The 26,066-nt window shown below is 47.1% G+C and overlaps 1 protein-coding gene across 3 annotated transcripts in view; it reads left to right on the forward strand.

Annotated features, from left to right (window-relative positions):
• Window positions 1-26,066, forward strand: part of SCFD2 (sec1 family domain containing 2) — a 396,033-nt gene that overhangs the window by 362,089 nt on the left and 7,878 nt on the right. Inside the window, exons 7-8 of one of the 3 annotated variants that reach the window (XM_036853764.1) lie at window positions 7,165-7,299; window positions 21,496-21,615. In XM_036853764.1, the coding sequence (XP_036709659.1) occupies window positions 7,165-7,299; window positions 21,496-21,615 (255 nt within the window). Of the gene's footprint in view, window positions 1-7,164; window positions 7,300-9,992; window positions 10,103-21,495; window positions 21,616-26,066 lie in introns of those variants that run through there. The other 2 variants (XM_036853766.1, XM_036853765.1) reach the window with 2 other exon arrangements.

The raw sequence follows: 26,066 nt of genomic DNA on the forward strand, positions 1-26,066 counted from the left end.
GGCTCTACCAAACCTTCAAGCTAGCCTCGTGAGACTGTCATACAGGGCCACATTGTGATTTTCATTGCCCTAAGCACTTTTGCCTTCATGGCCCTCTTCCTGTATTAAAATCTATCTATATATATTTATGTGAAGAAATATTTATTAAATATTATACATAATAAAAATTATATATAAATATATTTATTTGAATACATTTATTGAATATATTCATATTCTAATATTTACACATATGTATTTATATATAATTATATTATAGCTTCATTGGTATAGAGACAAATATATTAATATTATGTATCAAAACATTATCTTTGGGCTTCCCTGGTGGCGCAGTGGTTGAGAGTCTGCCTGCCAGTACAGGAGACACGGGTTCGAGCCCTGGTCTGGGAAGGTCCCACATGCCGCGGAGCAACTAGGCCCGTGAGCCACAATTACTGAGCCTGCGCGTCTGGAGCCTGTGCTCTGCAACAAGAGAGGCCGCGATAGTGAGAGGCCCGCGCACCGCGATGAAGAGTGGCCCCCACTTGCCGCAACTAGAGCCCTCGCACAAAAACGAAGACCCAACACAGCCAAAAATAAATAAATAAATAAAATTTTAAAAAACAAAACAAAACATTATCTTTGACCGAAAAGTTCATTTTTTTTCTTCTCATTTTAAAAGAAATTAATGCATTTTCATGGGTCGCTAACAGTCCTGTGGACCCTCGGCATCGTGCATTCTGTGCGTAGTAGATAAGTCATCTCTGCGGTCATAGCCCCGCATTTGCACCCGTCTGCCCAGGACAGGAACATAGCTCGCGGTAGGGAGCAGTGGGCACGTTTCTCCTCTCGAGTTGTCCTTGTGACCATCATGAAGCAGTCCATGCAGCTACCCAGGAGCTGTTCGGTTTGGTCCTGAAGTGACAGCTGAGCAGTGAGGGAACTAGACTCACTGGAGGGAAGGGTAGGGGCAGGAGGCCTCTGGCTTAAAACCCTCATTTCCTGTAGGAGCCAATTTCTCTGCAACAACTCCACTGACATGACTTCCAGCATTCCTCCAAGGGCCATGGCCAATTACACAGGAGTCATCATACTCAGAGAAGCCCAGAGCCCTGGCTTTCTGTCCAGTATTTATAGTTCTCCCAGTCTAATGCAATTTACTAAGCAGGGGTCATTTTTATCATAAGCAATCTTGCCTGGCTAGAGTTTGACATTCTTCCCTTATCAGGTTTCCAGGGAAACAGAGCTAGAAAGTTAACCAAAGGTCAGATTCTTATGTAGAAGGGAAGAGAGGTTTAATAATCCTTTGCCTACAACAAGCAACCTGCCAGTTATTAAGGAAATAGTTATATTAATGTTGCAATCCAGACTTTACGGTGTGTCTGTGGCAGAGACGATGTTATACATGTTCCCCAAACTCCATTTCCTTTTCCTTCTGGCATAGTTAGACCACATTTTCCAAATTCTCTTGCAGGTAAATGTAGGTTTGTGACTAATTCTGGCCAATGAACAATGGGCAGAAGTAATACAGATCACTTTCAGGCTGAGCCCATAAAATCTCTCTGGAAATCCTCCATACTCTCTCTCTTTCATCCTCTGCTGATGAGATGCAAGGGCTTCAGTGTGGGATTCCAGTGCCCTAGAGACTGGTGGGGCTACTCAATAGCAGGAACCTGGGTGTCTGAATGATTGTGTAGGCCCTACGCTGTAGGGCACAGACCCCTTACTGCCAGCACACACTGGATGTGGTATAAGCGAGAAATAAGGATGAATTTGTCTGTGTTTTTAATTCCTCTCCTTCCCCCCTGAAAGATGAACTGACAGTGAATGTTTGATTAGAAAAATTAAATTACTCTGGTTAACACTCTTATGTAGACAAACTACACGACTAATCTCCCCTCTGGTCCTTTTTAACATGTGAGGAAAACTTTGAGCAGGGCACTGGGGCAAGACATCTGTCTCCCCATCACCACCTTCTATGGTCCTTTGCTGAGAAGTGGGTGGCTTCTGGCTGAATAGAAAATTCCATGACAGTTAGAGGATCCTCATCTAAGAAGCTACTGCCAAAAGCTATTCATTTCAATCAGATTTCAGTGACATGATTTGGGGCAGAAAAAAATCCAGACTAAGTGAGGAAGGAGCCAAAAGTTCTCATGATTAAAACCCTAATTGGGAAAACTAAGAAATGTGTTTTCTAAGAAGTCACGAGACTAGTACTGCTTTGTACCTAAGGAAGTCTTTTCCCAAATCGTGCTCTTTAAATGGACAATGTTATTTAGTTGTTCTGTGCTTAGTCATTTTAAAGAAGAATTTAGAGGTCTTTTTCCATATGATATTTAAGTGGCAAAACCTATCAACGTCTCCTCTTTTGTTTGGCTGTACCACGTGGCTTGCAGGATCTTAGTTCCCCAACCAGGCATCGAACCCAGGCCCCAGCAGTGAAGGTGCCAAGTCCTAACCACTGGACTGCCAGGGAATTCCCTTCTTTTATATTTTTTTATTTTTATTTTTTAATTGAAGTAGAGTTGATTTACAATATTGTGTTAGTTTCAAGTATACAGCACAGTGATTCAGTTATATGTATATATATTCTTTTTCCGATTATTTTCCCTTATAGGTTATTACAAAATATTGAGTATAGTGCCCTGCGCTATACAGTTAAGTCCTTGTTGGTTATCTATTTTATATACAGTAGTGTGTATATGTTTATCCCAAATTCCTAATTTATCCCTCCCCGCCCCTTTCCCCTTTGGTAGCCGTAAGTTTGTTTTCTATGTCTGTGGGTCTACTTCCGTTTTGTAAATAAGTTCATTTGTATCATTTTTTTAGATTCCACATAGAAGCGATATCCTATGATATTTGTCTTTCTCTGGCTGGCTTACTTCACTTAGTGTGATAATCTCTAGGTCCACCCATGTTGCTGCAAATGACATTATTTCATTCTTTTTTGTGGCTGAGTAATAGTCCATTGTATATATGTAGCACATCTTCTTTATCCATTCATCTGTCATTGGACATTTAGGTTGCTTCCATGTCCTGGGTATTGTAAATAGTGCTGCAGTGAACACTGGGGTTCATGTATCTTTAAATTGACAATACTTATATCATTTAATGGGCCTTTGGTTACAAGTGAAAATAGAAAAAAGAAAAAAGCTGAAACCGCTTAAACAAGAAAGGTAATGTAATGGAGCCTATGACTTAAAAGTCCAGAGCTCCAAGTGGTGAGGGGCCATTGCTGGGGTAATGCTGCCAGGAACAGCAAATAAACAAAGAGAAGCAGGTTCCTCTTGCTCTTCCTGCCTTCCCGTCTCCTTCCCCGGCCCGCTGTTGGCAGAGTCAGACAGATCTAGATGGCAAAGCATGAGTATGGTTGGCAGACCAGCATCCCGGAACTGAGTAGAGAAGGGAGGGGTTTGGGGTTGAGAGACACCAGCTGAATAACCATCACATATCTCAGTGTAGAAAATAGTATTTCAAAATTGTTGTCACATGAGAAGACAATCATATGAGAATGTCATGTGAATGTCATAGGAGAGAGTGCAGCCAAGAAATCGAAGAAATGAGTATTATAGGGGTATGTCAGGCAGTTCATTAATAAAAGCACTTTTGTTATTTTTCTGGATTATGTGATGTGTTTGTCATTTGTTACTTTTCCGTACTTAAATTTTGGCTTCTTTTCTCATTCTAAATAAACATTACCTACATACCTTAAAAAAGAATAAAAAGGATTTACAGCCTTGCCCAGTAACATACAATGATCACCAAGTCCCAAGAATGAAGGTGTTAAAGGAATAACACTTCCAAATTTCTGCTCGCCCCCAAGGGGAACCCTGACTCAGGGGGCATTTTCTCCCCAGAGCTGCATTCCCCAGGGCTTAGCTGAAATTGGAGCAAGGGAGAGAGCGGGATCCCTAACCTTCTACGCTTCCTTCTTTCCCTGTCTCACGGTCTACATGGGGGCTTCTGGAGCCCTGAGAGCAATCCTGTCACCCTGGTACACTGTACTTTGCACAGAGGAGGCCCTAGGCATAGTGTTTTAGCTGGACAACAGGACCAACTTTTTCCTATACCTGAGCTCTTCTCAGGATCACTGCTCTTCCTTCTTACAGAAGGTGCATCCTACGGGGAGCAACAGCCTCTTTTGTTTTCTGTAGGTTGGGGGTATACTCTCTCCTCTCTTAAATGTGACAGCGTATGTGTACTTCTCTGTGGTTCTGCTTAATGTTATTCTGTATAACTATATGTAGACTAATAAAACAAATAACTGTAAACTCCTGGAAAGAAGAAATGGCCTTTTTATTTCTTTATCTTCCCTTTGTGCTTTGTATCAGTTAGAATTTCATTCAGTTGCAAGTAACAAGATCTGAAACGTAAGGCTTATTTAAACATGCAAGGTTTTGTCTTGTCACATAAGTAGGTCCTGATTCAGTACATCTGTGTTATGTTTATAGTGGCTCCACCAGTCTCCACTGACCTGGGTTTCTTCCAGCCCTCTGCTCCAGTATCTCTAAGGAATGGCCCTGTCTTACACAGTGGCTGCTGGAGCTCCAGTCATCACTTCCATGTTCCAGGCAGCAAACAGAGAAAGGGGAGGAAAGCATACCCTTCCCCTTTAAAAACAGAAGACTTCTGAAAGTCCCACTCCCCTTCTACTTACATCTCATTGCCCAGAACTTGCAGACCCAACAGCAAAGAAGGCTGGAGAATGGAGTCTTTCAGCCAGTTGATCATGTGCCTGTCCAAAAATTGGATTCTATTTCTAAAGAAGCGGTCGATGAATATTTGATGATAATGATGATAAGGTAGCAGAGTATTGGCCAAAGGACTTCTCCATGGAGAGCAGTTTAAAGAGATTAAAGTTTAAGAGATTAAGTATCCAGAAAGGCTGAGATGGTAGAAAAGTTTTCAAGACAATTTACTCAGGGAAGAGGATTTGTAGAATTCAGTTGCCATTCCATGAACTTTTTTTTTTTAACATTGAAAATATTTATTGGATTGTTTTATGATTCCAGAAGTATACCTGTCAATTTCTAAAATTTAGAAAAAAAAGAAAATAATGTCCCCTACTCCCAGAACCTAGAGTTAGCCCTTGTTTACATTTTGGTGTGCTTTACTCGAATCTCTTCCATGCATAAATAATTTATTAATTTTGAACAGGTGAGGGAAAAAAAGGCCATTCGTGTCGTGTGTGTGTGTGTGTGTGTAGTGATGTTTTAACTGTGCTTTTTAGAAAAGGAATATAGTGAAAAGGCTTCCTCCCACCTGTGTCCCTTGTCCGGTCCCCCACTCCATGATCACTGCTCATGGTGATTCTGTATATCACACCAGAGTTTATTTTTTGCATGTTTCAGCAAATGCAAACTTTCATATTCCCTTTGGCACATTTTACACAAACGCCCATCATACACATTGTTCCTCACCTTGCTTCTTCCACTCACGATTTATTCTGCACCTTGCTTTTTACCATCAGCACAGAGCTTCCCTCTTCGCTTCCATAGCATTCCTTCATGTGGATGTATCCCATTTATGAAACGGCTTCCTACTGAATGGGCACATGAGTTTCTCATCTTTTGCTATTATAAACAATAAACAGCCATTTGCATATACTAGCATATTTTTAGGATAAATTCCTAGATGTGGAATTGCTAGGTCAGATGCATTTGTAACTTTGATAGATATTGCCAGATTACCCTCTACACCGATTGTGACAATTTACACTCCCACCAGCAGTATATGAGCGTGTCTGTTTCCCCACGGCCTCATCAAAAAAGTGTATTTTCAAACCTCTGTATTTTTGCCTGTATGATAAATTTTTTAAATCTATGTTGGTGTTAGGAAGGTTGACTCACAGTTTTTGGTTTTTTCAATTTCTGTGTTATCGGTGTCTCTGCCCAGTGCTCTCCCTTCGTGAGCATTTGCCTATGAGATCTCTGGGCATGCAATGGTCTGTTTGACTACTAAGCAGAGGAGAGCTGCACCCTCAACTCAACAGCTGCTATTTCTCCCTGCATCTTATCCTTGATAAATGCACCAGTTACCTTCTAGCTAAAGGACTGTTTATGATTTTGATGGTTTACACCCTGCTTTATTTCTAAGGTATTTCAAGTAAGAAAGTTGGAATAAGGGGGAAATAAGAGTAAAAAATGACTACGAAAAGCACGATGAAGCCAGAGGTGAAGTTAACATACCAAACATCCTCAACGCCGGCTAGAGGCCGGTTACAGATTTGGCCAGTGCAAAGAGAGAAGCGGTTCATGACATCTCTACAGTGCTGTCATAGCCTGGCTTTCCTGAGCCTGTAATAGATACAGCAGAGTGCTTTGAGGGAAGACATTCCTCTTCGTTCACTCTTCATGCTCAAACTGGGCTGCCGAACATAACTGGAGCAGCAGAGGTAGCAACAGGTCTGGGAGGAAGGTGGTGCGGCCGATGGGGAGGGAAGGAGAGAGGAAAAGCTTGGTAGGAAGGAGACCCAAGGAAAGAGGTGGGGGAACATGCTAACAATATACATTGGTCAGAGGCGGCTGCCTCCAAATACTACCTAAGGGTGGATAGATTTAGCACCATTTACCAAACTGTAGTTGCTGTAAATTCACATCAGCTTAATTCTACTGAAATTCTCATAGTCCACGTGGCTTGCTTTCTCTAAGCCCTGACCTTGGTCGGATTTCTTTTGCCATCTTGTTGCTTTTTCTGGCCAGTTTGTACTTGGAGTTGACCTCTCTAAAAGACGGAGGGATTGCTTTGGACTTGGATAGTGACAATACATTGTAAGAAAACATTCGGGATCCTAGCAGAAGGGAGCATAATTCTAAGAATGTTGAGGAGATTGTCTTCCTGTCTATATCAGCTGACAGTACTTTGCTTTTCAGTACACTTCATGCAAAAAATTGTCCCTTTAAATCTAGGTTGAAAAATTAGCCATACTAGGATTATAGCTCTGGTAAGAGGCATTTGCTTGTGGAAGGGAGTGTGAGGAACAAAAAATAGTGCTAGTGTAGTGGGATAAAAATTTCCCCCCAAAATCAATGTTGTTATATTGTCTTTTCACACACAGAGAATCATAGCCATTGCTCAGTATCAAAATAAACTGGTTTTGCTTCGTTTGGTGCAGGGAAAGCTACCCTCTCTCCAGGCAAATCAAACAAACCCATTTACTTACAGCACAATGTTTTGTCTTTCCAGGCATCCTATAAGCCGTTGTTGAAGCAGGTTGTGGAGGAAATATTTAATCCCGAGAGGCCAGATCCCGTTGACATTGAACACATGTCTTCAGGCCTCACTGATCTCCTTAAAACTGGATTTAGCATGTTCATGAAGGTAAAGTAACCATGACGAGGTAATCCTGAGTGTAATGCTATCTTTGCTGGGCTTGAAAATGCTGGCACCCCCTTAACCCTGGCGAGTACCACAAAGGAGAACGTCCAGTGTTTGGCCCTTCTGAAATCGGGTGCAATCTTCATTTAACTTTCGGTTATAAGCAGCCTGACCTTCCAGCCACATACAGCTTCTCTTGACCTAAGCATTATGATCTTTTCTGATCAATAGGTAAGGACACAAGCCCTCCAGAGTAACACTATTGAAAACTTCCCTCATGGCCCACATTTTCACTTAACAGGAGTCCACATACCATTCACAGATCTTAGTGGTAGCCCGGTGCACTTAATTCTAGAACTTATTGTGTGGGACAATGAGTAACTCTGCTCAGTTGTATAACTAGGATCACCCCAAAATCCACTTGAAAATGACTTTTTTTTGGCTTAGCACTCCTGGGTGACAAGCATGAGAATTTCCCTGGCTAGTATTGAGGGTAGGTCAAAATTACTGAACAGCCTTTGCAGTGGAGATGAAAGGAGGAAAAGTACACAAATGTGATCTATTTTTAACCCACTATAAAGTTTCTAAATTTAAAAAGATCTAAATAAGATTACAGGCTGACCTCCTCGTCTATGCCAGGATTTCAGTTGTAATAACTCTTGGAAATAACAGAATGTTTTGCCAGCTTCAAAGCATCTTTGAAATCATGAATTAATCTGCATAGAAGATCTGGCCTTTCAGAGTTCAATAAATGCATATGCCAGGAAAACTGGTCCACTCCAAAAGCCAGAGGACGGAAGCCAATCAGACTCTAAACCAAGCAGTAAATGTCTGAAATGGACACCCAGTCGCCTTCCCAATGCTCCCAATTATCATCAGCTTCTGATGCAATGCGCGGCTGGTGCATTTTCCCTCTGTTTTTTTTTTTTTTTTTAAATAATGCAGCACAGTTCAGCTTCTCAAAAGTGTTCGTGGACTCCCATGTTAAATGTAAGCCCAGGGTTGTCCAGCAGCCCTTCATGGTGACTAGTTTGTACAGAAGCTTCCAGGCTAGAGGTGGTCTCTGACCTTCTCCACCCTAGCACCCTATTCCTTCATTCATAAGCTTGGACTTAACCTTGGAGAGAGACTAAAGTTAACAGGAGTGGACTTTCCTGCCCTGATCCGTCAAGTCTGAGGACGGCCCATTTTGTCCTTTCCCAGTCAGGCTGCTGCGTCCATGGTCAGGCCAAGGGCACACGTGGAGGCCCGAACCTGTCTGCACTCTGCTTACTGCAGGAGTTTCTAATTTGCAAGGAGGCACAGTGTCAGTGAGAGGAGGCCTTAACTCCCTCTTAGGCCAGTGATGTTCTGTGGAAAGAACTGTGTCCTGGCAAAAGGGTTCTGTGACCAAATATGTTTGGGAACCCCTGGGGTAAACAGAAAATTAACCTGAAATTCTTTGCTGTCAGATTTCACAGTACCTTTAATGTGCTAACGGACTTTGCAACTCTCTGGAGGCCAATATAGACCGTCTGTTGTAGGAGGACTGTCCACTTGCATTTTCCATCACTGTTTCATGAACCGTGAGACATCACATTTTTAAATTACCCTTTTAAACTATACGGAGTGTTTTCTGCAGCTCTTCTTGCGGTCGGAAGCTTCGCTGTCCTAAGGGGAGCTTTGCCTGAGAGGATGTTTAGAAGCGTCCTGGGCCAGCACTGGCCTGCTGTGTTTCTCTCCATTCAAATCCCTGGAGTTAGAGCTCATGAAGAGATGCCTCCGCCCCTGGAGACTGATCTCAAAGAAAGGTTTCCATGTAATGGATTTAAGAAAAAGGAATGTGTGTTCTTCCAGCAGCTGTCAGGATCCACTCCTTGGCCCGCAGCTGCCGGGCCTCTGCTCTTGGTAGCCAGGGGCTCTCATGTGTCTGAAGGGGGTGGGAGAGTCTTCGTGGGCTGGCCCAGTAGCCCTCCTTACCCCAGCAGCCCAAGGGAGAATCATTTTGTTCCATTTCTACATGGGCCTCCGTGGCCGGCTCTTCCCATCATTCCACAGAACTTGGCAAGGAAAGTTACCTCTGGACCATGTGTTCAAAGTTTAAACAAAATTGGGATAAATGTGAAAAGGAATCGTAGGGCTTTGAGGACCTAACAGTGACTTCTCAAAGAGCTCCGTCTTTGAGATGGGGGTGACGCCGTCAGGAGAGGGTGTCTTCTACATTGGTTTAAGGCCAGTGGAAAGAAGAGGATGTGGATCGAAGAGATGGAGCCTCTCATGGCCACGGCCATTCACCAGCCTCCCTGGTCCTGTTCTCTGATGCTTTTCACTACCAAAGTCAAACAGCTAACCTATGGTCAGCTGTACCAGGGAATCAGCCATTCTCATATTCAAACCTCACAACAACCCTTTCATTATCCCTGCTTTACCCGTGGGGAAACTGAGGCTCAGAAAGCTTAAGCAGTAGATGTGAACTTCCAGAAGGCCAAAATTGGGTCATCCGCCCCTCCGTTCTCAGGTGTTTTCCAAACAGCGCACAGGAAATGGGACAACAGGATTTGTTCGCAGGTCAGTCTTATTCCAAAGCCCGTGCTCTTAACCACAACATTTCTTGGCGCCAGGATGCTGCCAGGTATTTTCTTGGAAGTTAAATATTCATGTGTCATTAATTCTTTTCTTCCTGATGACTCATTAGCACAGATGCTTTCCCTCTCCAGTATCTATGCAGCTCCTCAGTCAACTCCACGCCGGGACTGGTCATCAAGACCCAGCCCATGTGAGGGAGCTCTCCCGGGGTCATCTGCTGTTACCCTGTCTGCTTCTCTGGGACTTGGTCCCGGGACTCTCTGGCAGCACAGCCTCAGGAGAAGAAACTTAGGCAGTGGTGTGAGCTGCTTCCACACACTGCATCTTCATTCTGGATCAGCAGCCAACAGTCATCGCTTTCCTGCCGCTTGCTGCCCTGCTCTTTGCCTCTGGGACCTGCTTCCCCCTCTTCTCACTCAAGACCCACTGATGCTGTGTGTGAAAGGAACAGACAGAGCCTGATGAAATAAAGGTGTCCACGTGGGCTCCTTCTGTGCTTGGGGTACTGTCGTGCAAATGGGAGAGCTGTAGGGCTGGAAAGGGAGCTGAGCTGCTCGTCTGTCCCCGTCCTGTCTGTGGACTCACAGACGGTTTCACAGATGACTTTGGCTCAGAGTCACCAGAGGCAGTATCTGCGCGGGGGGTGAGAAGCCAGCAGGAAATGTTCTGGGAAAGAGACCAGCAGACATTGCCGCACAGTATACTGCGGGTCCCCATGACGGTGATAGGAAAAACACAGGAGAGGGTTTTCCAGGCCCCAGTGTCTCGTCAGGGCTCTGTACCTTTTGTGCGCACTTCTGTGACTGCCCTTATTCCTTGCTTTGTCATTATACGTGTTAGGTATCTTTCTCCAGACTAGCGTGTTCTAACTGAACGGCTTGATCCACTGCACATCAGGGGATCAAGACCTCAGTTCAATGGGTTGTAATCAGCACTTCTTAACGGAGAAAAATAGAACAGGCTAGCAACGTGAAACCAAATAACCGAGTCACACATACAGACACACTTGTGATGTAAATGAATTTCTCGCTGTCGGCCACAATCAGAAGGAGGTGAAAGCTATGGCTGTGAGAAAGGAGGGCTGATCTGGGTCTCATTCTTTCCTGCATCCTCAGCACGGGGCACCTGCGTGGGCCTTACGCACAGCAGGCGCCCTGAAGGTTGGGGGTGGCCCTGTGCGGGCGCCCATTCAGAGAGCATCAGCCTTCAGTCAGTGGTTCCTCTTTCCAGCTTACTGCCCGTAAGCCGAGGCTACGTTTCAACAACTTCACGAGGGAGAGAAGGCCGCAGCCGGACCAGTCAACTCCAGTGACCCTCAGAGTATTCCCTGACCCTCCTTTGCAGCAGCTACTAAGCAAGGCGAAGCCAGTCACTGTTCTGTCATTATGTCACCCCAGAGAAGCAGCGACCCACGGGCTCCCACTCACCTCCCAGCACTGCCCTGCCTGGGGAGACGGAAGCCCGCCTCGCCTCTGTCAAAGAAACCTGGTGGGCTCGTCTTCTGTCCACAGACAGCATGGAAATCTGTTTCTTCCACCTTCTTTGTCTCTCTGGAGAACAGAACAGAAGCAAAGAGGCTGGTTTTGTAGTGTGAGGACTCAAAGGAGCCAGCAGGAGAAATGTCCTAGCAGTGTCAGGTAGGAGGGTGAGTGTTGTCAGGGGTGGTTTTGGGGATCGCTTTTCTATTTCACATCTCTCACTTTTCTGTTTGCTTTTGTAAATAATAGGAGGCCATCTAGTATATGCTCTATTAACACCACTCGCCTCCTTCTACTGCCCATGTTTGTTTACAAGAGGCAATAGGGAGTGGTGGTAACATCCGGAGTCAGATGGTCTGGGTTAGAACTCGAGCTCCCGCACTTACCAGCTGTGTGACCATGGGTATGTCGCTTAAGCCCTCTGTGCCTAAGTTGCCTCATCGGTAAAATGCAGGTGATAATAGTACCTACTTTACAGGACTGTGGTGAGGATTAAGTGAGTTCACACATACAGAGGATTCACAACAGTAGCTGGCCTACAGGCAGTGCTAAGTATGTACTTGCTATTTTTATTTTCACAAGTTCGTGATCCTGGCCAGACTGTGGCTCTTGAGAAAAGAGCCACCTTGAGTGTCTTTGTATTGCTGTACAAAGCCCATGCATGGGCATTTGGTGCATACAGATTAACTGCTGAGTGAACAAATGAATCACACAGAAGAGAACTGACACCTTCCCCCAAAGTCACAAGCATCTCCTGTCTCACTGCCGACCTGCTCTTGCTAAGAGACATGGACTTTCTCTGCCTGTGGGCAGCCATGTTTATACGGCTATGTGGTGTTTTTCCAGACCTCCTTTCTCTTCTATCCTGTGAGTCCAGCCTTGATGTCCTCGGTCTCAGGGGACATAGACCCTCCCTCCTGGAGCAAGGTGTGGGAGCCGGTGAAATTCTGTGCCCGTGCCGTGACAAAATGGCTCAAGGGAAGAGAGGCCAGCTGGGCTAGACCCTGGCCACCTGGCACGGAGGCAGAAGCCCAAAACAACTCGGACCTCAGACTCCACCAGGAGCACTTCAGAAGCTCCGCCTCTGCCCCGCAAGCACTCCTCAGTCAGCCCCAGTGCTGTAGGGAGGCCTCAGAAGTGGCTCACAGAAATCAATCTTACTGATGTAAATGTCCGCAGACAGTGAAAGTTAGGAAGAATGCCTGTGTGCCCAAGATTCTCTGCCTCAAATAAACCCTCTGTGAGAGGGAAGTCAAGGCAGCTGTATTTTGCCCTTACTAAAGTCGGAACCTCATTTGTGTCAGGCTGCAACTTGTTAAAGTCACTTTCTTTTCATTGCTTTAGCTTGCTTTCCTGTATAAATCAGACTCTCCACAGAAGTCTCTCATCCCCCGCCCAACCCGTTCTGGTTATCAATCGGTACGTAAGAAGCCATGTCAAAACACTGGCGTAAAATATTATCGATCATTTATTTGGTTCGTGTATCTGCTCTCTGGGCAGAGCTCAGCAGAGAAGAATTCGCCTCCAAGATGGTCCACTCCCGTGGTCAGCAGGTTGATGCTGATCGTCAGCTGGTAGCTCAACCCAGCCTGTGAGCCACAGGACCCAGTTCCTCTCCACACAGGCCTCTCCACGTGGCCTGAGCTTCCTCACGGCATCCCGAGGACAAGCATCCTACGAGAGATTGCCAGGTGGAAGCCTCAGAAGCCACAGGGGATCACTCCTCAGTATTCTGTTGGTTGAGGCAGTCACAAATGCCCACCTGGATTCAAGGGGAGGGATATACAGTCTTCCTATTAAAAAGGGAACCAGAGCATGACGGGCAGAAAATATCGCCGAGGCCACTTTAGGAAAACGCAGTCCGCACCTGACCTAAATGTAGGATTGGCTGTCCGGCCTATCAAGGGCAGTGTTTGGCTGATTCTAGGAGTTTTCCCTTCAATCTAGAGGACAGAAAATGTACTCGTGCTTCTGATCTGGTTTCAAAATAAGCGAGCCCAGAAAGGCTTTGATAATGAAAGGCATGCCTGCTGTTTGCCCACAATCATTTAAAATAATATAATCTAAGGAAAAAAAAAAAACCTTTCTGAGTGATGAGCTGTAGGACTTTGCTCTCCCAAGTTCGCCCCATCAGGCCCTGTCAAGGGAAGCAGGCAGGCTGGGGAGCAGAGCTGGGTGCCCACGAGATCATTCTTCCTGCAGTCCTGAGCAAGTGTTTGGAGTTTGCTCAGCGCACGCCTCCACCAGAGGCTAGACTTGTGGTCGGCCACATGGAGCTGTCAGCTTCAAAGGGCAGTGCCCTGGGGGGAGGGGGACTCTCAAACTCGAGAGAAACAGCTTTGACAGAACCTCACATTTTCTAAACAGTCAAGTCTTCTCTCCAAATGCCTGTGCATGGAGCACCTTGATCCCTGTAGAGAAAAGCTTGATAGCGATCTAATAAATAAATCGAACCATACCTTACCACTCTCACAATTTAATTTAAAACGAGCATGTCTAATAGGCAGCCCTTTGAAAATGCGTTTCTGGAATTTGTGGTTTGGATTTCAGTCTCCTGAAAATAATATATTTTATATCTACTCCATGTGTTTGGACTCCAACTTGTTTTGACTAAGGGACTTGATTTGTCAAGATGTTTTCTCTGCTGGAACTGCTGTGATGGGGGTGGGTTGTATCTAATGAACTTACGCGAGGCCCTTTTACCTCCTTTTAAGAGCATTGTTAAACTTTGTGTTGTTGTTGTTCCATTTCTTATATGGCCGTGCTTAATAGGAAAAAAGAAAAGATTTATGAAAAACACTCAAAGAAGACCCAGTGCTTGCCTCTGGGCCCTTAGTATGAGTTCCTGTGAGAGCTCCATGGCCTTAGGCCACAATAGAAAAAGGCCCACAAGGAGAGAGGGAACAACTGCTCAGGGTAGCCCTAAAGAGCTGGAGGTGGTGAGGGGGTAAGAGTTGAAACACTTCAGGGGCAATTAAGCTACCACGAGGTTGCGTGAACTTCATCAAAGAAAGTCCTCATTATGAGGACCGAGGCGGCCTCTCCAGGAACCTAAGGGCGGCAATGCGGTGAGTCTCAGGAAGGATTGGGCCCAAGAGCTAGAAAGCCATCAGGAAACCAGACAGTTCTTGAAGGCTTGCCGTGGCCTGCAGAAGATGCCGAGAACAGCCCTAGCATTGTGTACATACTCAATAAATACGAGTTGAGTGAATGGCTGGAGAGCTATGCCACAGCTTTTGGTGCTTCTTAAGAGCTCAGCTTTGACTGGGCCTCGTCTGTCTTAGGTCAAGTCTTGATTCCCAGGGAAGGGTCTCGAGTTGGCCCAGCCTGGGTCGGGGCCCGTTCCTGAACCGTTCAGTTGAAGTTGGGGGGCACGATCACACCGTAATTACATGGCTGCCAGGAGCCCACCCCATGGCCATGGGGATGGAGGAGACTATTCATGTGTGGGCGGGACAGATACTTACAGATGCATCTACAGCAGGGGTGAAGGATGCTGTAAGGATAAGGGGCAAAAACAATGAGCCTTAGGTGCAATTTGATGTCAGATCCTTGGACTGTGAAAGCTGGACGTGCCTGGAGGTCATCTAGTCCAGCTCCTCATTGTTTGCACAAGAAAAATTAGACCCAGAGATGAACTGTTGGCTTAGGTCCATTATATTTTATGGCATTTCTGACAAGAGGAAAACATCATCTCAGCATTTCGTGTTTGTTGATTAAATCAGCACAAGTCTTGGAATCTGTTTGCAATACTATTTATAACCATTGTTTATATTTTCTTCTTCTTAATTATGCTACATACTGTGGTTTGATTTTTGTCTAACATTCACTAAATATGATCCGTAAGTTCTAGTGAGATGGATTTTGGTAGGAATCATTAAACAAAAACTTGGTTTTGGCAGGCTACGAACTTTGTTTGCCTGTGAGCAATTATCAAGAGCCTCTTGTGTGCTAGTCACTGTTGTGGGTAAGGAAGATACAGAGACAAACGAGCCATCCTACCTTCCATGGCATAGCTTACATTGGAGAGCTTACAGTTTGTTAGGGAGATGGACCAGAACATCGAGGGTTGAGGGGACGAGAGATAAGTGGCATCTGGGTGGGGTGTGAGGACACGGAGAAGGGGGAGCTCAATGGGAGTCAGAGGAGCTCAGTGTGTCCAGCCAGTAGGAGTGAGGAACAAAGTGATGAAATGCCGGGCTACGTGAAAGGAATTCCAGGTAGCTCCAAATGGCTGGGTCTAAGAGCAGCCTGTAAAGAGTGGAAGAAGGTAAGATAGAGAAATAAGCAGAAGGCAGATCACGAAGGGCTGGAGACTTGACATTTGACCAAAAACAATGAGGTTCCATGGAATGTTTTTTAGGAATATATAACCAGTGTATATGTTATGAAGATCACCTGGAAGCACTGAGAGAGGTGGGGGAACATGGCCAGACTAGCATCAGGTTGGGGAGAGAAGGTGAGAAGATGAGAGTTGGGGTGAGGTAGGGGCCGAGGGAAGGAGGGCAGTGATGCAGCGCCGGTGGGTCCCACAGGACCGGGCATTGATGGGATGTGGAAGTAAATGAGAGAACATTGTCCAGGGTCAGTCACCCAGTCAGGGATGGCTGGATGGCAGGTGTTAACGTTCTCTCTGACTTGGAAGCAGGAATGGAGAAGAAAATAACTTGCATTTTAGAGTTTAGGTGCCTGTGAGACAGCTTTGCAGCTCAGCAGAGCCTGGGGCCACTGGCCCATGTGAGGCCCACACCATGGACAGGATAGGGCCACCCAGGGACGGTGTTTGGGAGAAGAGGCCCAAGCAGTCGGGAACACGGTACATGATGGGGCAGGTCAAGCAAGAGGAGAATCCATGAGGAAAGAGAGAAACTGAGAGGGCTTAGAAAGCAGAGAGGGTTGGGGAGGAAGTTTCTGGAAAGGGGAAGCCATCCACTGCAGCAAATGCAACAGGAAGGCTGAGCTAATGGCAGAGTGACTCTGGCAGATGGCAGCCTTTGCGATGAGATTAAATAAAGACCCACGAGGAACCTGGTAATTGGCTGATGTTGCTGAAGAACTAAAAGTACAGAGTTTTAAGAGATGAAAGTTAGTAAAAATGCTTTCAGTTTGAAGAATCTGTTTATAAATGAGAGCATGTGGAATGTATCCCACTCTGGTATGAGACAGACCTGGATTTCTGTCTCAACCCTACAGCTTATGAATTGGAAAACTTGGGACAAGTCACTTCACCTCTGTAAGCCTCACTGTCTCTGTCTGTAAAATGGAGCTTCTACCTACTTCATAGAGTCTAAGACTGTGCAGAGTAATGCTTGCCCCACCTCCTGCTTTATTTTCCTCCACAACACTTATCACCTTCTTCACTTACCAATTTACTTTTGTATTTTGTCACTCTCCCCAACGAAAATATAAACTCTGCGCAGCAGGGAGTCTTCTCGGGTTCGTTCTCTGCGGAGTTCCCAGTGCCTAGAGCAGTGTCTGGCCCATAGTAGTTGCTCAATAAATATTTGTGGACTGGATGAATAAATGAGTAAAAAGTTGTGCTAGACGTGAAGTGTTCGGTGACGGCGGCAGTGCGGCAGTGCTGTTACTACCTCCTGTTGGGAGAAAAGCCATTACCAAGCCACCTTCAAAGTCAGCACGGCGGCTCTCAGGGCCCGGTGCCCTTTGGGCCAACGCTCCCATTACGCTGTCTCCCTCCTACGAGGCCCGGCCCATCGTTAGAGGGTGGGAGACCTGACCCTTGCCTGTGCTGGGGACAAGTAAGTCACACATGTAGAGAAACAGATTGGAGGACAATCAGCAGCCGGGTTCCTGGAACGCCTGGAGAACTCCAGAGAAACGGGGAGCAGAGGAAACCCTTCTCATAGAAACCAATCAGGACATCAAAGAGCGCTCTCGGGGCCACAGCTGCAGGGAAGGTGTCGGCAGCCCCTGCTTCAAAGGCAGGCTGGATGGATGGTGGGGAGAAACTATCTTCTCTGACCAGAACCCGATGTCTTAAAATCCCAGCCGGCGAAGGTTTAGAAAATCAAAGAAAGAGCAGTGAGTCTGACTTGCTTTATTAATCTGTGTGTTTGTGACGGCAGTAATGATGCTTAAATCTTTCATCATCAAAGTGCCTTACACTATGAACCCACATACAAATGGGACTCAGCCGAATGTGGCTGATTATAAGGAATGTGTTATTCTGATGGAAAAGACTGGAAAGACTCCACTTCCCAATAGCCTGCCGATTTGACATGTTCCAAAAGGAAATCTGGTATCAAAACATAAATCTAAACAGAAACCAAAATAGCAAACAGCAACATGCATTAATGGGGCCCGTTAATTTGTATCACAATCAACATTCCCTCAATTCGTTGGCCAAAGGGTATTGTTCTTTGTTGTTGCTGTTCATTTCTTTTTTCCTTTTCATCTTTCAATACATCCTTCCAAGATTCTCACAGTGTACTTCAGAGTCCAGACTCTCTTATGGAAAGCATATGTCTTTGGGAACATACTGTACCACTTGAAGTTCTGGAGCCAGTTGTATTTCTGTCCCAGCATTAAGTGAGAAACAATTGTTTGTAGGGTTGGAAGGAACCTCGGTTAGTTACTCAGCCAGGAAGAACCACACGTAAAGCAAAGAGAGAGTGTCTAAAAGATCTCAAAGAAAAGAAGAATATCTCCAGTTAACCTGTGGACCTCATTCATTCATTCATTCATTCATTTTATTCATACAACATTTGTTGAAAGTTTACCATGAGCTAGCTCTATGCTCAGACCCCAGAATACCAAGATAAATATGATCAATCCCTACCCTCCAGTAGCTTACAGTCTAGGAGAGGAGATAGGCAGGTCTATCAAGGTCTCAGTCCAGTGTGACAAGGCCAAGGCAGAGGTATCTGTCAAATTCGGGTCATGGGGCAGGAGTTGAGAGGTGGTTAGGGAGAACTTTTTAGAGGCGAGGGTGCCTTTTAAAGAGAGTAAAAAAGAAGGAGGTAAAGAAGGGGAGGCAGGGGTACTTTACACAGAGGAAACTGTCCATTCCACATAAGACAAGATGGTGCAGTTGGTGCTCTAACTGTTTAATAACTGGAATGTCATGGGCACAGACAGGCCAGAACCCACTGGTGTGGTCCCAACCAATGCCTGTGGGCCGAAGATCTTTCCTACTAATATGGACAAATCCCCAGGGTATATCACTGAGCAAAACTAAATCTGATATTGAGTGGCTAGAAGTCAAGATGGCAGTTACCCCTTGGTGAGGTAGTGACACGAAGCGGCCCTGAGTGGGGATCCAGAGTGCTGGCTTTCTGTTTCCTGATCTGGGTACCGGTCACAAAGATTTGTTTAGTTTGTGAAAATAAATTGAACTGAACACTTGTGATAAATGCTCTTTTCAGTGCAAATGTTCAGTAAAGTGTTGTATGTTTAACAAAAAGTTTTTTTAAAAAGACCTTGCATTCATGGATGGCTCAAGTCCTCGTGAGTGACTCCAGCAAATAGTGTATATGGAGGAGATGAAAATAGAGGCATACAGCAAAGCCATGTGAGAAGAGCCTTACATACTGAATTGAGGAGTCTGAACTTTATCATCAGAGTTAGGAGACTCCCCGGAAAGAATGTGAACATGTGATGGAGCTGAGGGGTGTTTAAGAGTGTGACCTCTGCAGTTTGGCCCCTGGCTCCAAGGTTTAGTCACGACGTGTAAACTTCAGTCTCTCCATCTGTAAAATACGCCAATGATTGTATTTGCCTCCTAAGGATTTTTGACAATCGGATAAGATAATGCACAATAATTCAATAATAAATATTTGCACTTTCGAAAGCTTACTTAGGCAAGAATGAGGAGACTGGATTGGGGTGGGGGGGGGGTGGGGGGCCAGACCAGGGACAGGGAGACAAATTAGAAGACTCTGACAATAATCTAGTAAAGAAGGAATGAGAGCCGACCAGAGCAGGGATAGTGGAAATCAAGGAGAGGTCAGTGAATTGGAGGGGGAAGAATGAACAGGACTTGATCTGGGAGATGAAAAAGAGCACAGTCCAAGGTGACTCTCAAGGGTCTGGCTCAGGTGACTGTGAAGGAGGTGATGCTCTTAGAAAGTCAACGGAAGGAAGAGACTTGGGGAAAGATCACGCATCAAATTTGAAATCTGTTGAGTTTAGGGATCCCAGGAGGCATCCAGGTGGAGATGGCCACAGGAACTCAATAGTGATGCTAAAGACATAGATTTGGGAAGCATATAAAAGATGATTGAAGGCATATGAGTAGATGAGGTCCTCAAGTGAGAGGAGCAAGGGGCCAAAGATGGAGCCCTAAGGAGCATCGACACTTAAAGGGCAGACCGAGAAAAGGAACCTATGAAGAAAGTTGAGAAGAAATCAGTGGAAAGGTGAAAGAAATAACCAAGAGAGAGTGCTATTGTGGAAGCCAAGAAGGGTGTTATCAACTGTGACAAATGCCACAGAAATGTCCAGTTAAATGAAGACAAAGAACTGCCTATCGACTCCTACATATGATGGCCATTGGTGACTGCAGTGAGAGCGGTTCCAGGGGAACAGTGGAACAAAAGCAGGATGGCCGTGGGTGTGTGGTACGCAGACTGGGAGACAGCAGTCAAGGGGATGGAGCTACAGCGCAGAAGGTTGGGGGGTGGGGTGAGGAGTCAGGAGTCTTTTTTCTAAAGATCAAAGAGTTTTGTAACTTTTTCAGTGTTCACCAGCACCCATTTTGAAAAAGTTTAGACCTACTTTTTCTTCTTTCTTTCTTTCTGCCTTTCATTTCTCTCCCTCCATGCCCCTATTTCTCTACCTCCCTCCCTCCCTCTCCACTCTGAGTTTCCTCTCCAGAAGCCAAGGAGCAACTTATATAACTGGAAATACTTAATGTATTACCTTTTTAAGTGTTTTTAAAACAAGACATTGAAAAGTGGGTATATTTAGGCAGGGGAGTCAAAAGAACCAAATTGAGAAAGGAGTTGGAGCTGGGGTAAGAGCAGGGGCTTCCTCTCTTCCTGTCGGCCTGATGTCCCCCCCCTGCTGCTCCGGGGGACCGTCCCTTGGCCCAAAGATGGCTTGTGTGTTAGTGGGTGTGAATGAGTACCGACATTTACCGCCTTTGTCTACCCTCTCCTGGCTGGAGTCAAGCCTGTCTCTCCCACCTCTGGCTTCAGTGGCCACGCTGGCAGCTGACAGCATCCTTCCCATAATGACTCCATGCTGCTGTCCCGGCTGGGCCTCTGGCCTGCTCCCCCGACCTGGTGACCGCTTGCCTGCGGCGCTCGGCTCACACCACTCCTGCCCACTCCTCACCGAACCATCCCGGGCTTCCAGGTAGGGCTCAAACACACTGTCTTCAGGAACCCTCTCTCATCCCCTTCAGTTAGTCACTATGTCTACATGTTGGCCTTGCACATTTCCTGAGAGGTTACTGGGAGACATTCTCATTTTAGCTGTTTTATAATACTTTGCCTCACTGGTGCAATCATGAGGCACCAGGAGGAATTCTCCACGACCTCCAGTGCAGTGTTGCACGCAGAGCAGGTCCTCAGCTCTGGCTGAGGCCAACCTCAGCCAACCTCAGCTGAGGCTGGTTTGCAGAAGGTAAGGGCGTGAAGTGTGCACTCGAGGGTGGGTGCAGGGCTCTTGCATCTTTGTGCACTCTCCACCGCCCCCTCCTAGGGCTCTAACCATCCGTCAATTCCACAGACATTTACTGAGCACCTGCTCTGGGCCAGAAACTGCACTCGGCACGCTGGGCATTTAGCAGTGAGCCAGGCAGACAAGATCACCGCCTCGTGGAGTTTGTGTTCCATTAGAGGAGACAGCCGTCAGGGGAGAGACGATGACCCCAGGCTGTGGCACGTGCTTGGAAGGAGATGCACGGAGCTCTGTAAGGCAGGAGCACGTTTATGCTGAGACCTGCAGACCGAATAGGAGGGGAAGTTGTCCTCAGACTTCTCTGCTTATTTAATAGTGCCCACTCCTTTAACTTAGCTTGCAGTAAAATATTTATTGAAAGGGCTGTAGGAAGGCGACATGCCGTGCGTGTTCCTGGTCAGTGAGCTCACAGACCGCTAACACATCTGACCCCTAACAGATCATACCCTCTCTAAGGGTTGTTCATCTCACCTGAAGACGCCTCTGACGCCGGGGGTGGTTTGTTTTGCAGGTGAGCCGGCCTCATCCCAGCGACCACCCTCTCCTGATCCTCTTCGTGGTGGGCGGGGTCACAGTCTCGGAAGCCAAAATGATCAAAGACCTTGTGCCATCCCTGAAGCCAGGAACCCAGGTACGAGTGAGTCCTCAGTGATCTGATCTGAACGGGAGGCCTGAGGCAGCGGTGGGGAGGGCGGGCCGGGGCCTGCATTAGGCTCCCCAGCACTCCCTATCTCCATCCCCCGCCTTCTTTCCCCCTGCTCCTTCTGCCTGTTCCAGAGCCAGGACCTGGTGTGGGTGGAGGGAAGGGGGAGACCTTTCCTACCTCTGGGTGGCAAGTGCTGAAGTGCTATTCCCGATTCCTAAAGGGCTTGTATTCTCTGGCGTCCAATCAGTGCTTAGTTACTCAAGAGTTTTGGTTGCTTTCCAGGCTCCAGATAATTGAGGGTGACTCCCGGGGATCATCTCCGCCCTGTGGCAGGGAGAGGACGGGGCTGGAGGAGTTTGGGAAGGCCCATTGTGGTGACAATGACAAGTGTAGTATCTTTCTCCTCTGTAGCCTCCTGCCAGGGCCCGTCTCCCTCCCCACGCACATGCCCGGTGGTTAAGACACAGCCCTCTAGGTTTTCCAGGCCTGAGTCTGCATCCTCCCTCCGCCTTTTACTAGCCAGGTGATTGGAGTGAGAAAAGCCCTCAGTTTTCTCCTTTAGGCAACGGGACGGGGTGGTTGGGAAAAGAGTGCCTTGCCTGGCTGCTTACTGCTATGCGCAACCGGGGCTCTGTCCTCTGGGGGCTGAGGAGCCTCAGGACTGTCCTGCTGGGGGACCGGGAGCCTGGGACACCTTCCCATTGACCCTCGCCGCCCCCCCCCACCGCCCAGTTGAGACTTGCTTTTGGGGCCTGTCTTCAGCTTTGCCATGTCTGCATGCAGCCAGTGGCTTTCTGTGGTTTAGAGAAAGCAGAACAGAGATGCCAGCGCAGTGCTTCAGGTAGGACCCTGGCTTACGTGGGGAACTGTCCACCACAGGCGCACGGAACCCAGGGGCTATTCCAGCCACGCCGGGCTGCTGGTCTGGGTGGGGGGCAGTGTACAGGTGCCCTTGTCTGCCACCTCCACCCACTCTGTGTATACGCACTCAGCCAGCCAAGGAGCCCCCATCTCTGCTGGCATCCGTAGTCTGTACTCCGTAGCGCAGCACTGACTGCCTCCCGTCGCTGACCGAGCCTCCTCAAGCAAACACGAATTCCTGGAGGACAAAGGCTGGGCCTTCCCAGGCCTGAGCACAGGGCAGGAGCTCCGGAAGCCTTGTGGCCTGATGGCTTGATGTGAGGCAGGAGAACTGGCTTGGTGTTGTCAGGGTGGCCAGGACACCTGACGACGTAGAGAAGGCCTGGTTTCTGAGGGTCTCCAGACACCCTACTTAGGAAGGTGACCTGTATCTAGGGAGCCATGGTATGTTCTTGAGCGAGGGAGTGACCAGTCATTGGCTGTGACCATTTCTACCGTTACTCACAGCTGTCATGGTCATAGCTGGTGGAATTTCTGATAAAGTGGTAAATTCTGCCTCGTCTCACACCCTCTCTGTCTGCAGTGTTCAGGATCTGTTTGGTGAGCAGTTGCCTTTTTGAGCAAGACATTCTTTGTTATCAGAAAGCACACTTCTCACTGCCCCCTAACATGGTGAACCAAATTCTTAGCTCTTCCGAACAGCGATGCATTGTTAACAGCCTGACAGACGTGTTAATCCCCACTCTAAAAGGCTAAAATGCAGATGTCTTCAAAGCCGTGTGACCTGAGTTTGACAGCAGAGACCTGAAATCTGTAGTGGCTCAGCGGCTCGGCTGCAGTCTGACCGACCTTGTGCTCAATCATCTGCAGAGAGAGTGGCTCAGAGAACCTGGGGCTTAAGGAGCGGCCTTGCCTGCTGCCTGTCTTTTGTGCACAGAGTTGCCCCTGAAGAGTTACCAGGGCCTAGGAAGATTCCAGAGCAGAGGTACTTACTGTAGTACCTTCCTCTCCAAGTCTGTGAATGGAAGTGGACTGCCTGCCTGTTTGCTGGCGTGACACCTGTGGAGGAAGAGCTCCCGTTATTAGACCGCCACAGACTGGCAGCTGAGTCAGCCCAGAGCTGAGACAGGGCCAGCTCCACAACCTTCAGAGGAGCAGCGGGAATGAGGCCTGGCCGCTCTAGCTGTACATGAACAGGCAGGCGTCCCAGATCTGTCACCTGCTTAGACTTCTGTCGGAGTAGCCCTGGGAGCTAACTGAAGGGGCGGGTCCCTCTGAACCTGTGCACCAGCACACCCCCAAAGACACGTCGGCAACGGAGAGTGACTCTGACTTGCCCTCCATGTAATCAGCCATAGTGTACGTATTGATACTTCTGTCTTTAAACTCCAGCCTCCACTTAAAGGTCCCCAGGGATGAGGATTTGCCCCTCCCCCTGTGGCCTACCTGAGTCCTGGAGGCCTTGGCTGTTAGGACTGTTTCCTCCTGCCGAATCCAAATCCGCCCCATCTGGGCCCTCGCTCACCACTGCTGCCTCTAACTCCTGGGCCACACAGAATCTACGAGCAGATCAGGCTCTTCTCTCCTCCACAGGTCCTCTCCCAGGGCCACTCTTCTCCAAACCGAGTATCTTCAGTTCTTCCAGCCTCCCCACCCTAGCCCGTGCCGTGGAGCTGAGTGCCTCAGCTCCCAGGCGGCTCTCCTGGGCCCCCAGGTCTCTCCCTCTCATGCTCACTTACAGCTGAGCGCCCTTGCCACAGGCTGATCAGTGCAGAGGCACTGGGGCCACCTCCTCCTCCTACCACGGCCCCTCCCTGCCGCTGGGCCTTCTTTTCCTACCACCCTCTGCTGGCCTGCTCCCCTCCAGCCTCAGGACTTTGCACTTACTTTAATCCCTCAAACAGGATCTGGCACCAGCTGTCATGATTATTCATTGCATATTGAATATTAGAAACTGTACTTGCATTATTGAAACATAAGATAAAAGCAGCTTTTCTGGAGACACACCAACCTGTTATTGATTCTGGGATTATGGACAACTAAAACCACTCTGTCTTTTGTATCAATTGCTATGATCCATACCTACTGTATATCAACATGGGTGCTTTTTGGACCCAGGTACAGGAACTTACAGTCTCTTAAACTGGATTAATCGATTATCCAGTAAACATTTATTGAGCATCTACTCTGTGCCAAGCACTGTTCTTTGTGCTGAGGATAGAGCGGTGACCAAGCCAGACTCATTCCTGCTTTCATGGAACTTACATTCTAATAGTAAGTGATTGACTGACATTAAACACGGAAGCTCCAGGTAGACATGAGTGTTCCGGGAACATTGGCAGGTGCTGTGATGGGAATACCTGGGGGCTTGGAGGCAAGAGGTTCCTTCAGATGGCACCAGCTTCCCCTGGAGGAGAAGGCTGGTGAGCTGAGATTTGCAAGGCATTCGGGGATCTGCTCTTCAAAGGAAACTGCTGATAGAAGTCACTTAAGGCACATCCAGAAATGAATTCTCTTTTACAAAAAATGGTAAGGATAGCATGAAACAGTGGAATCCAGAAACCACATTGGCACCTGCCAGTCCTAGAGGATGGTTGTTATACTCTAAAATGGGGTGTTTTCTCCACTCTCCATCTGTGGTTCTTGGTAAACATCCTGAGAGAAAGTGGGCAGCTGGAGAAGGCCCTCTTTCCTGACTACAAAAAAAAAGGATCAAAGAGGCAACCTCTCAACCCCACTGCAAACAGCCACAGCCACGAGCAGGAGACTTTGCAGGCTTGCCCTGGTCTGGGGTGCGTGTATTCAGCACCGGCCTCTCTCATTCCAGACAGCTCTGCAGGCTGAACCCTGTAGCTGGGTCGTGGCCAACAGGCCAGCAGAAGCCTGCAATTGTGGGAGGAAAGTAACAGGGAGGGACCCTTCCACAAAATACAGGGAAAGGCCAGCTCAGGAAACAGAGGAAGACCGAGTGACCAAGCCGACCCTGCCATCACAGCTCTTCATGGGCTAGTGCACGTTGCCCAGCCACGCTTCCACGTGCGTCTACATTTCTGGAGCTGAACATTTAGTGAGAATGTAAAAGAAAAAAAAAAATTAGACCCAGAAATACGCTCATACGCATACAATTTTGCACAACTGTGGAGGTTCAAGGATACCTAAATCCTGGCTGTAAACCGTGGCTCCAGGTTATTCTAAAATTTGAAGCCCCAAAGAGAAGTGTCAAGCGACTTCCTTTTTTTTTTTTGGTCTACATTTAATTTGTTCTGAAGTTTCTTACTCTAAGGAAAATGTCAGTGAGATTCACAATTTTTCTTTTTACCTGAGTTAGCTTAGGGCCTTATCATTTGAAATATTAGATGGCATTACACATGTTCATATTGTTCCTCTTAACATTACCCTTCATTCCCACGCACTTCCTGTGTCTTTGATATTTGTAGCAATCCTCATAAAAACGCTGAAGTCATTTGCAATGGAAGGTTTTTGTTCTTGTTGTTGTTTTCCCTCAAGGGACTTCTTTTTTTTTTTTATTTTAACATCTTTATTGGAGTATAATTGCTTTACAATGGTGTGTTAGT

The sequence above is a fragment of the Balaenoptera musculus genome, chromosome 5, assembly GCF_009873245.2.
Source record: "Balaenoptera musculus isolate JJ_BM4_2016_0621 chromosome 5, mBalMus1.pri.v3, whole genome shotgun sequence".
In the NCBI taxonomy this organism is placed as follows: domain Eukaryota; kingdom Metazoa; phylum Chordata; class Mammalia; order Artiodactyla; family Balaenopteridae; genus Balaenoptera; species Balaenoptera musculus.